The sequence below is a fragment of the Chelmon rostratus genome, chromosome 19 (assembly GCF_017976325.1).
Source record: "Chelmon rostratus isolate fCheRos1 chromosome 19, fCheRos1.pri, whole genome shotgun sequence".
NCBI classification, from domain to species: Eukaryota; Metazoa; Chordata; class Actinopteri; order Chaetodontiformes; family Chaetodontidae; genus Chelmon; species Chelmon rostratus.
The window spans coordinates 11,283,541-11,296,514 of record NC_055676.1 but is presented as its reverse complement, the minus strand read 5'-3'; the positions used below and the strand labels follow the sequence as shown (position 1 = coordinate 11,296,514).

General features: G+C 40.0%; 1 protein-coding gene across 2 annotated transcripts in view; it reads left to right on the top strand.

Annotated features, from left to right (window-relative positions):
* The window catches only part of LOC121622644 (rab GTPase-activating protein 1), a 69,973-nt gene that overhangs the window by 20,744 nt on the left and 36,255 nt on the right, over positions 1-12,974 (top strand). For both annotated transcript variants that reach the window (XM_041959500.1, XM_041959499.1), the window contains 7 exons: positions 597-707; positions 1,615-1,681; positions 1,783-1,885; positions 2,415-2,584; positions 2,740-2,908; positions 4,184-4,277; positions 5,942-6,092. In XM_041959500.1, coding sequence (XP_041815434.1) covers positions 597-707; positions 1,615-1,681; positions 1,783-1,885; positions 2,415-2,584; positions 2,740-2,908; positions 4,184-4,277; positions 5,942-6,092 — 865 coding nt within the window. The remainder of the gene's footprint in view (positions 1-596; positions 708-1,614; positions 1,682-1,782; positions 1,886-2,414; positions 2,585-2,739; positions 2,909-4,183; positions 4,278-5,941; positions 6,093-12,974) is intronic.

Below are 12,974 nucleotides of genomic sequence, written 5' to 3'. Positions count from 1 at the left end.
TTCTAATTATATTAAGTTCTCTTTCATATCAAACATTTTAAATTATGGGTAGAAAATAATGTCTTTGCAGCTGCATTTCTAGCATTTTTTGACTCAAGCCTAACTTAATTATGTCATGTGATATGCTGCTTCAGTACACTTTAAGAACAAATATTACTGGGACCACTGGAGAAAATTGTAGAGGAACATTTAATATCCAGGAATTCATATTATAGACACCACCGCTGACCATAGACCATCCAGCCATATATTAGATTTGAGTGAGTCTTGTTTTGACTGAAAAAATTCCAGTGGTCTAAGTTGTCCAGCAGAAGAAACGCTAGTTGCTTTAATTGTATGTGTTCATTTGTATTAAATGTAGAAACTGCACTATTATTGTTTTCCCTCTCAGTCCAGACATAATTAAACAACCAGTCTAGTCAGCCTGTGGTCAAGTATTACCTAAAATGGCTCTAATGTCATTGGGTTATTCTCTAATGTAAGGTTTCAAATAATAGTAAATCTGCCTTACTGTAACACTGTTAAACATATCAGTATCTGCTACACAATCTAACAATGCTTCTGTCTCATTTATTGCTATTTCCTATTGTGATCAGCGCTGTAGCAAAAGACAAGGACAAGCAGAGCTTCAAGCTGCGTGCAGGAATGGACAAGAAAATTGTCATTTATGTCCAGCAGACCTCCAACAAGGAACTGGCCATTGAGAGGTAAAATAAAGCACAAACTCAAGCACATGCACTCGCACACAAGACATCTTCAGAATAGCTTCAGAGTAGCATCCTCAGAGGTACTAGTTTGCTGTAAAGTGGATTACTGAATGTTTTTTTGTTTGATGAGTTATTCAGGTAAGCTACAGAGATGACAGTAGGCAGAACATTTTGGTATGTAGACAACACTGCTTTCAAGATTGTTCAAGAAATATCTCCAAATGTGATAAAAGCATGCAGAAAACAATTTAGATCATGTAAAAAACCAAGGGAATGGAGGATATCAGTTGAACGTTGTATTCAGAGATTCTTCCGGTTTCTACAGTTGAGATGTGTCCGCTGTGTAAACACTACCAGACATTCATAAGAAAGGAAACACACTGCTTTATTCGCTAAGCGCACCCCGGTGAACATCTTTACATGTGTGTGTTCCGGCAAAGTTGTAAGACGGTGATGGATGTGATTCTGTCTCCGAGGCTCCTCATTTTCCACGTTTAATAAATCTGTTGAAATGTAAACATTCCATCGCCAACTTGTGAACTTCCACTTTCACAGTGGTTTGTTATTGTTTGATGAGCCCAGAGAAGGCAAGGATTGAAGCGCTGTGTTTAATGTTCTCCATGTTCTGGTCTGTGTTAGAGGGTCAGTCCAGGAAGCTATTTGCGGTAACATGTGAAGGTTAACAACTGGTTTTACTCTATAGGGAGATTTATTGTTCCGTGTCTGGCTCCCGCTCTTGTTCTGTTCTTTCTTTTTATTTTTTTCTTCTTCCTTTTTCCTTATGTAATCCTATTCATCTCACTTTTCTGTCTCTCTCTTGCATCTCTGCCTGTGTGTATGTGTGCGTGTGTGTACATTCGTGTTTGTTTGTTTGAATGTGTCTCTTTAATGTGTGTCTCGTCTCCAGGTGTTTCGGTCTCCTGCTCAGCCCAGGGAAAAATGTGAAGAACAGCGACATGCACCTGCTAGACCTGGTGGGTGACTGTTTCCAAGTGTGTGTGTGTGTGTGTGTTTGTGTGTGTGTGTGTGTGTGTCTCATGTATTTCCTAACTTCTTCCAACTTGTGCCCCTTCAGGAGTCAATGGGAAAGAGCTCAGACGGGAAGTCTTACATCATCACAGGAAGTTGGAACCCCAACACGCCTCAGTTCCAGGCTGTGAATGAGGAAACGCCCAAAGGTAACAGCCAAAAATCTGTCCAAGAATCTAATAAAACATTTGCTATTTCCTTGCTTCATATTTCATTGGTTAGTTGGTTTTTATTCACTCATATCTTCACACTTACATTTGACACATTTCAAAGACTGAAAATCACTTTCCGCTTGTTGCATAAAACCTCAAATCAGACTGTGAGGGAGCAATTTTGGGTGAAATTACAGCTCTCTGAATAGGCATGGAAGTTATATTTTGCTATTAAAAAATGGCAGGAGCTGTAATATTTTGACAGATTGCACATAAACGTAACTGGAAAATAGATGGTGAAACAAAGACACACCAATGAGCTCAGGCACCGACTTTGTTCCATTCTTATGCCACATGTCATACCTCCTTCATCACCAACACACCTTCAAACTAAATCAGTCAGACTCTGGTGTTCTCATAAATCATCCTGTCACAGGTTTTAGTTAAGATGTATTTGTTATTGGTTTGGACAGAAGGGAATCCTTCAGTGGGGACTACGTTTTAGTCATTTTCTTTGTTTTTCTAGATAAATTCATGTACATGACAACAGCGGTGGACCTGGTGATTACAGAGGTGGAGGAACCAGTCCGTTTTCTGCTGGAGACGAGGGTCAGAGTGTGCTCCCCAAATGACAGGCTGTTCTGGCCCTTCAGCAAGCGTAACTACACTGAGACCTTCTACCTTAAACTACGCCAGGTATGTCAAGTCAAGTCATTGTCCTTCTGTGATTAAATCATTTCAGTGATGTGCTCTGTGACCTGCATTGTATTTATGTAATGTGGTTTTGTAATTTGTAGGTGATATGTGAAAAATAAATGTAATGAATGTTTTATCAATGCATCTCTCTTCAGATGGAGCGTAAGGAGCGAAAGAGTCCTGCCTCTGACACACTTTATGAGGTGGTGAGTTTGGAAAGTGAGACTGAGAGAGAGAAACGAAAGACCACAGCCAGTCCTGGCATCCTGCCCACCGGGCCTGGTACCATGGCTCCTTCACCACCTGAGGACGATGAAGAGGAAGGTGATTGGCTGCTGTCTTTTTTTTCCCCATTTAGTCACTCCTCATGGGATTTTTATTTCATTTAAGACACATAACATAGAAGGGCAGCAAATATGTTATTAAAAAAACCTCATTCCTTATATAGCAAAGAGCATAATTTCTTTATATATACCATATAAAAATATTCTTTACATGCACAACTGTGTAGAACCCCGAGAAGAAGCCTGACTAGCACAACCACATTATTTTGAACCGCTTGTTGTACATCATGTCAGACACATAAACAGCCTCAAAACAGAAGCCTAGTTGGCAAGGTAATATGAAGTATGGTTAGCTTTTCCTCTGGAATGTCGAACCATTGTGGTGTTCTTGGTCTGGACTGACCTCATTCTGAAGCATACCTCCAAAACACAATAAAAATATTACTGCCTCGCAGCATGAATTTATGCGTGGTTAACCAGCATACAACCTAGCTGAATTAAACTGCATACTTTCAGATATTTAGTCTATAACATTTACAGCCCTGACTCAATGACTGATACTTTAAATATAAAATAAAAACTCTACCCTATGGGGCTGTACCAGATATAGACTTGTGGTCCACAGGAGTCATCCCGTGTGAGATAAGACACTGCGTTACAGGACTGTTTGTACTGTACGCTCACAGAGTACTTAGCTAGCAATGCTGTGTGTGTGTGTGTGTGTGTGTCTGTGTGTGCGTGTGTGCGTGTGCGCACATGTGTGTGTGCCTGTGTGCACGTTCGTGCGTGTGTGTGTGTTTTTGTGTGAATGTGAGAGGTAGCAATGTGAATAAAAGGCAGAGAGCATAATTTACTCACTCTTTGGACTGCATGTCCATTGATTGCCTGCTATTGTGAATATTAAGCTAGCACAGTATATAGAGATACTAAGTGGTACTTTCATCTGATGCTGTGAAAAGTTGAAAGGAAAGGATGTGATAATGATGAATTTATCATGTCCACAGCTCCCATACAGATCAGATTAAAACATAAACACAAGCCCACACAACATACAGTATACATCACAAAACATCAAACCAGAGGATCGCGGCCTATGATATAAGCATTTACACCTACAAAGGAAGTGTCTTTAAGTGGAGAAGGAGCCATCATGGTGACAACAATAAGCAGAGAGTTTGTGACTGACTATACAAAACACAATCTCTGTGAGTGAGTAAACATCCACCTATCATGCAGTATTCAAAGGGCTAATCTAAACATGTAAGGAAAAGAAGGACAACAATGGATCTCACTCGTTTTCACTCTGTGTGTACAGATAACGATGAGCCATTACTCAGCGGTTCAGGGGACGTTTCCAAGGAGTGTGCAGAGAAGATCCTGGAGACATGGGGAGACTTGTTATCCAAGTGGTAAGGCTTTGTTCCCTCGTTAACTTTGTCCTTCCACTTCCATTACTGTCGCAACAAATGCACGCACGCACACACCTTACATCTACACACACACATACACACATACACACATAAATAATTTTTGTGTGGGGTTAAGCGGAAGAAAGAGCAGTAGGCAGGCATTAAAATGGCTTCCCTCACCCATTACTGCATTTGTTTTTAATCAAAAGCTTGTGATGAACTAAAGAAACTGCCTGGACTTTAATTAGCTGTAAGTTAAGGTCCCCCTCCACACACACACATAGAGTGCTTAGTGAGGTATATATTTATATTTGTGTCCATATATATGTGAGTATGTATGTGTGTATTCTTCATTACTTATATTTTGGGTGTTTAGAATGTCCCTTGTCAATACCAAATTTTGACATCTTAAAACACTGAATGTTTTGGAGGACATTTGTCCTAGATAAAGAGAGGAATCATGAGATTAACCTATCATATTAATAATACTAGCCTTTGTGCAAGTGATTGGTAATTGTGTGTTTGCGTATGTGCGTGCGGGCTGTGGCATTGTGGGATGTAGCGCTCGGGGAGCACAGAGAGACAAGTCACAGAAAGCCCTTTACAGCCTCATGCCCCTCAGGACCAGGCCTGGCATTACTTATGTCACATGCACACACACATGCATGCACACGCACTTTTGTTTCCCTTCTTAGTCTCAACAGAAAATGCAACATATTGCGTAACCTGGTGCTCAGAACAAATAAACCAAACAAACTCTGAAAATAGAGAGGGATGAATTAAGAAAGGCAGGGAAAGTGAGAGAACCATCAGGGATTCAGGGATTTTCTGATGGCTCCATTCAGGCGATTGTTTGGTTTTAGGTACAGCTGTGCCTCCGAGTTCAGCTTGTATCTCTAATTCTGTCTCTGTCACTTACTATTGGGCAGATGCCTTGAGTTCATTTCATGCTGCATACAGTTTCAATGACTCTCTGAGATGAGGTGTCTCCCCCAACAGCTTTAACATTAATTTCATGTGAAGATCAGGATGGAAAGCATTAAAATTTGCCTCTGTAGTTTTCTATTGGCTCATTGTCTTGTATTGTCACTATAAAATAGTGCAGGCGTAAAATAATACAAAACTAATGTACAAATATCACTGAAAAAAGTAGAGTCAAAAAACTGAAGAAGAATTTGTCGGATAAAAAAAGTATCACATGCTTTCTGTACAAAATTATCAGATTTTACAGTCTGAAACAGTGAAAAGTCGATTAATTGCACGATTGTTATGCATGTAAATCCTTTCACTCGGGGCATTTGGTGATATAAGTCCACCTCGTTGTCATGATCTTGGCCCAGCAGATCTGTAGAGAAGATGATAGGCCTTCTTAGACGCAGTGTAGAGCCAGTGATAACATTGTTTCGGGTAGACCTTGTTGGCAGGTATGCACTAAAAGACTGCAGGTGTGCAGCTCTTATCAGCGTGCCATACTTAAAGGACTGATAGAATGAGTAAAACTGAATTAGGCTGCTGGAGCAGCGCACCCTAAAAAATAGAGGGGTGTGCTGGACTTATAAGACAAGACGAAACGAGAGCATCATTGCAAAATGGAATTAGTATGTCTTTGACAAACTGCCGTGGTTGACTCTTCCTCTCTCCCCTCCTCTCCTCTCTTTTCTCAGGCATATGAATTTATCAGTGCGTCCCAGGCAGCTGCCAGCTTTGGTGCGGAGCGGCATTCCTGAGGCTCTCCGTGGGGAGGTGTGGCAGCTCCTCGCAGGCTGTCATAACAATGACCACCAGGTAGAAGAGTACCGGACTCTTATTACAAAGGTAAGACCACAGAAAAGTATTGTCTTTGTGAAGATGATCACGACAGACTAAATCCCCACGATCCCCTAAATGTTGGTGGTGCCCTCCAACTAGATACTCAAGCTCCGCCAATGATTTCTTTGTCTGCACCAGATTTGCCCTGCCTGTATTTGCACTTGATTATATTTAGATCACTTTAACTGAAACACATTCAATTCAAGCAATTTTGTTTTGTTTTGTTCTGGCCAAAGTATATGTGTTATTATCCTTAGCAACAGCTCTTTGAAAGCACACCTCAGGGGCTGCTGATGGCCCTGTCTCATAAGTTTCTCATGTGCTTCAAACTTGTGATGGTAACCACTGCTGCCCCGTAGATCATGCCAGCTGATAACTGTTGGCCGTAAGTGAAAGGTTTCGACACATTTGTTCAATGAGAAATTTGTCATGCTTTAATGGTTCTGTTAAAGCTAAAGTTCCTCAACTTTTTCTTTTAGCTCAATAGTGTTTTAATCTTTAGTCAGCTCATAAAGGAAGAAAGAAAATATCTTTGTAACTACCTGAAAGTAAGGAATCATATTTCATGAGGTCAGCTGTGCTATGCCGTGTTAAAAAGAAAAAGATAAAAAAAAAAGTGTAAGAAAGCATGATCAAGTTTTGTACTCTATTTAGTTTTGCATCTTAGTATTGGGTCAGAAATTGCCTGCATTAAGGTTCATACAATGGTCGGTCAGAGATCTGAAATGATTCTTATTACTATTATTCAATTATGATGATTTTTATGGGGCTATTTTTAACATTAGGTTAGTCATTACTGCTTTATTATTGCCACTGCCTTTGTGCCTCTTTTCTGCAGACCTTCAGAGATTACAGCTATCTTTTTAGCTTGTGTGTTACAGAATCACAGTGTGTATGTGCTGGTCTGTCTGTGTGGCCATGTGTGTCAGGAGTGGAGGTGGCTTAGCTCTGCTGTGGATGGCTAAACCCCCTTTGCGCTGAGAACAGTGTATTAGTCTATGTCATTTTTTTCCCCTCGGCTGCAGCTCTGTCCACTGTTCTTATGTAAAGGCAACATCCCAGGGCAGCAAGCTCGGTCCCAGGTGGTGACAAGATGTTGGTCTTGCCCTTTCCTCCCCCCTGGTCTCCTCTCCCTCTCTCATTTTCTTTACCCTTTCTCTTTTGCTCTTTTCCTATCTCTGCCTTTTCACTTCCCTTTATTTTGCCTTACGTCTCTGGCATGTGATGATAGAAGTTTTACACCATTTTTGCTAAAATGAATGGTATGACTGGAATCTTAACTTTCACTCAGAAAACAATAACAGTGGCTCACTGAATTGATAGCCATTGGCCAGATAGTTGGATAGGAATTTATTGCAGAAGCACTAAAGCATTCCAGGTTTGTACGTCAGCCAACAAACACACAGTGAAAAGTGTGCAGAACACATGCAGCTATATCTGACTCTGACAGATAATTTGTGTTTATTATTTAGTCTCCTTAGAGCAAGATTGGACAAGGTAGCCAAGAACAGTTAAAGGACAGAAAGACAATGAATATCCTGTTTAACACAATGAGGGGTGCGTAGAGTAAGTTGTATTGAGTATTTTTTTTTAAAGTCAAGGTAGAATTGAGACACACAAAGTTCTTGTTAATAGAAAGGCTCTAAGATGTAGAAAAGGGTATTGAAATGTATTGCATAATGGTACTCCACATATTATACAAATTAATTAAGAAAGAATTTTCATTCATATTGTTGTTGGTATTGTTACTGGTACTAATTAAAGCTGATCTTCTCATGTACCAATTCCTTCTTTCCCTTTTCAGTCCCTGTTTTAAAATTTGTACATACCATACTCATGTGCCAGCTTCTAATTTGTTTTGTGTGCTTTCTGTATTCAGCCTGTCTTTGCGTGTATCTCTTTGTGCAGCATCGGGCTGTATGCACATCGTGTTCTAGCTGGTTGTCCTCGTTTGTACCTTAACCCTGTGAACTTGGTGTTCATCCACAATGCAGGGCATTGATGGAAGTGGAAACAGGGCTGTACTTCTTTGACATTTAACCTTTTCTTCCCCTATGAAGTCCTAATGAGTTACCAGATATGAGGGTCCCTGCTGCAAAGTACTGAAAGTACCAGTCTAACTTTGAATACTGACTAATTAACACTCCACCAGCAACAAATAAATTCATTAAGCTGTTGTGGCCATGGCCGACATTTTGCATTACCTCCATAGCTTATAGTGAGTAGAAGCCAGTCACTGACAGAGTTAGTAAGCCTGGCAAACAAATAATTGGTTTTGGCAGCACACTGATCGCAGTGCCAGTTGATAATCAGGAGGATGTTACAAAAGACATTGTAACATATTGGCAGGCAGTACCTTCTTATTGTCCTGAGGGTCCTGTCGCCACTGTGTCAGAGAGTGGTTGATTCACGCTGTAGTGATTTTTGAGGTTCTAGTTGGCTTGTGTGAATGTGGTTGATGGTGGTGTTGTATTATTATTGTATTACTGGAATATTGTGTTAGTGCAAGATATTCAAACATGTTTCAACCTACATGAGGGGACAGATGTTAGAAACTTCTCCTAAGATGTGTATATGAGTACACACACACACACACACACACACACACACACACACACACACACACACACACACAGATGTGTCCACAGACCTGCTGCACCAGCCTCCTGTGGAGAGCAAAAACAAGCGCTCGTAACTATCTGTCTGCTTGCCTGCCTTTGTCTGACCCACATAATGACCTGTCTGCCTGCCTCTCCGTCTACCTGTCTGTCTCTATAATCATTTTTATTTGTGTACGCCTGACTCTGACTTCTACCTAGACCTGTTTGTGCTCCTGTCACCTTGCGTGTCTTCCTGCCTCTCTCTGTCTGCCTGCTCATTTGTGTTTTGTCACACTCTCTGCTTGCCTCTTTCTCGCTCCTCTCTTGCTGTCTTGTTGGCCCGCATGTATGCCTGCTGTCTCTTTGTCCCACAGTACTGTACTTTGAAGCTGGTTTCTCAAATTAAGAAATAGACATTGAATACCAGAAGGTTCAGACAGTCAGATGAAAGAATTTTGGTCACAGCCGAATGCGAACAGGTCTTAATTATCAATGGAATCTTGTGTTATCTTTCCACAGTAATGTGTTTGTGTTTGTCTGTATGTAGCCACTCTCACCCCCTTGAATAACAGGGGTATTACTTGATGTGCTTCCTCTAGGCTCAGCCTCCAGTGATAACCCTGACAAATGTTCAGATATCGTTGATTGTGTATTAGCTGTCCAGTTCTTGGAAATTCCTTTCATCTCTATTCCTACAAGGCACTTGTCTGATTAATAAAAACCTCAGTCAGGGCATCAGCTGGCCAGTTCTTTTTATGTTTTTGTCATATCACGCTGATACATAAGTTGGCATGGTGTGACTGCTTATTTTTATATTTATATAAAAACAAAACAGAATTCTCAGGATTATGAGCCAGCAGCTGAGTTTCCTTCTTTCCTTTAGTTTCCACATATTCTTTACACGAGTTTGGGTCCATTGTGCTGTTGCCAGGTGTATGTCAGCGACTGGACACCTGTCCAGTTCAGAGGTTGGCAAACTGTGACGCAGCATAAGTTAAACACCTAACAGCACAAAGTTGTGCTCAGCATGGCAGCCAGGTGACAGACAGTGCATCACACTCTTCCTTTTTCCTCGTTCTCACGTCTCCATTTTCTTGCTGTATCACATTTCTTTCTCTTCCTCCACCTCTTCCTACTCTCATCTTCGATGAGCTCTGCTTCCTTTGACTCCCTCATCCTTTTCTCCTATTCCTCTCCTTCCAACCCCTTTTGTCGTACTGTCATCTATTTTTAGCTCCTCGTGTGGTGGGCAGAGGAGGTGCGTGAAAGCATGGGAGTGTGTCTGGTTTGCGGGGGAGAAAGGTGCAGGCTGGCCTATGCGTGTGTGTGTGTGTGTGTGTGTGTGTGTGTGTGTGTGTGTGTGTGTCTGTCTGTGGCTGTCTGTGTGGCTGTGTGGGTATGTTTGGGTCTCCATCACGCTACACCAAATTGCCCTGCACGAGACAAACTCTGCAGTCTTCAGAAAGTCATTAGGATGAAGATGTAGACCATGCGGCACTAAACCTGACAGTGATTACGACCCACTGAAGTTTCTAATTTTAGCACAGGCTTCTGGGTAATTAAATGTAATCATCACATCATATGATCTAAAAATAACTCAGTTGGTAATTATTCTAGCACAGATTCAGCAGGCTCAATGTGCTGAAGGGCACTTGCAAGAGCTAACCTGTTTAATAAAAATGGAATAAAAAAGTGTGCGACTGAGTCCTTACCATTTCTTCAGAGCCTTGCAATGAAAAGGTGGCTGTTGATGTTGCCACAAGGGAGATTAAAAAATGTCTGGTGAGGTTATGCTACCTGGGTATAGCTGACTACGTCAAAGCAACTCTCATGCTAAGTAGAGGCACAGCATCTGCTGATGCATACAAAATCAGGAGCAGGTGCATATCTGTTAAGGGCTCCCAGGCCAGATGCACATGAGCACACACACAGATACATGGACAAAGTTCTGCTCAAAAGCAAACATTCTGCGACAGGAAATGCATATATACAGTATGAAAATGTTTGAATCATCCTTAAAAACCCCAAACCTCTAACAAAAATCCTCAGTTTAATGAAGTGATTCATTGGATTTGATTAGTTAGTCTTTTCTATTAAATCAACTTGCTTTAATAACTATAACTCATCTAAATACATGTAGGAAGCTAGTCTAAAAAAAGGCATGAAATAAAATGCTTCCAAACTGGCAATTTCTTCTCTAAATATCCGTTGTTGGTATGGAGCATTTTACAAAGCATTATATGAAGGGAACATAAGACACAAGTTAAAGCCTAAAATTTGACATGCCACCCAGATTTTTAGCTGGTTTTAACATAGACCGTTACGACCTCAAGCTCATTGGGAGACTCTTACAATGCTTAGGCAATACCAACTGGGGAGTATGATCTCCCAGAGTATTAAAACATGTCCAAGGTACACATAGTGTGAGCACCAACATTTTAAAGTGAATTCTAAAATTAACAGCAAACCAGTGCAGAGAGGTTAAAACATGTTTAATATGTGACTATCTGTTAAGTGGTTGTGTGAAGAGCCTTGGAGCAGCATTGTGGAGGGTTTGTAAATGCTGTAAGGAATATTTAAGGCAGGTAAAGAGAGAATTATAGTTATCAAACATGATGAGATAAAAGCATATATTAGCATCTCCGTTTTATCTACTGGAATCTATTTCCATAAATAGTATAATTCCAATAATATGAGTGGAGCCTAGAAATACCGTGTTTAAATAGAAAAAGCCCTACTTGCTTGTCTATGCTTACAGATTAACACATCTGTGGTGCCATCACAAAGAATATTTTTACGAGAAATGAAGGAGTTGCCACTTAGTGCTGTAGATTTATAAGTATCTGCACTGTTAGTAGTTGGTAGTAGTTGCTCTCTCATGGTCTTTCACATACTCATGCACACATAGGATTGTAAAGTTCAACAGGAAGCAAAAAACACTTTTATATTTGAAAGGTCCCCAGAGGACTGTAGGCCATTTCTTTGTAATTATACCTTACATAAGTACCATTGTTATACAAGGTTTATATTGTAAAAGGCGCTGGTACTGTGTGTGAAGTTTTGAATGTGATGTTAGTAAAATAACAAACGTATTCATATTAAGTGAATGATATTATTATTGCTAACGTTGCCATCATGACTTTCCTGCTGTACTACTGCTGAAGTTAGGAAAAGGTTTTTCGTAATGTTTTCGATCATGAGATTTCCACATGATGCTCTAACCGTCATGCACAAGTTTTAGTACAAATGCCTCAAGTATCCATTTATTTATTACAAAAGAATATCACAGTTAAACCTAGTCATAGGATTTTATTTATTTTTGCAGGTTGGTTTCAGGTCATTAAAGCTATTAAATGTAATGGACGCAGGGTAAGTAAGATGCACTACTTCACAGCATCAATAATAAACCCTCTTTGTTGTTGTTGTTGTTTTTGTCACTGAGGAGTTCATAACAACAGAACGAGAACAATGCACTTTGGCAATAGCATATTTACATTTTAGAGGCGCAGAATTTTTTTTAGCAGTCTTATGAGTGTCTTTTTCTTTTATTTCATTTTCCTTTTTCTTAGAACTTCTCTCTGCTACATTAGCTTCACAGACATTTCTATAAATATGCGAAACAGTGAATTTGTCAGTTAGAGACAAAGTGTTCTTAGGAAACGCTCATTTTAGCATGACTAAATTGTTATTTCCACTTCCACCTTTGAATTGCGCCTTTCAAGCTCTCCTTCACTTGCAGTGTGCACCTAAAAGGCAGATCCAGTTGCTAATTGCACAATTACTTGCTTTGTTAGAGAATCAGCTGCTAATTACACACAGCTGTGAATGCAAATTAAATTATTTGCGCTGTGCTTTCGTGTATTTAGATCTGTCTCTCAGTTTCATAAGCTTTTATGTTGCTGCAGTTTGTTATTAGCAGACTACAAATATATATACACACCCACACATATATACACATATACATAGACTGAACCAGTAAAGATAAGATTTATTGCAATAAGTTATATTCAGTGTACAATAGAGAACCAATATGAAGAAATCAGCCATTGAGAATGAAAGTAAGGCTTCCTTATGCAAGTAGAAAAATGGAAACACATCCAACTCAATGCATCCTTTTGCTAGAAATTAAAGACTACCTGTTTAATCACTCTTCACACAGTCCAGCAAAGTTCTGTAATGTCTCTGTATTTAAATAAGCGGTTTTTAAATCCACACACCTTACAGCTTATTTAAGCTTTAACCACTTAACCATTAAACACATATTGTATGCATGGTAGTTTCAACATGC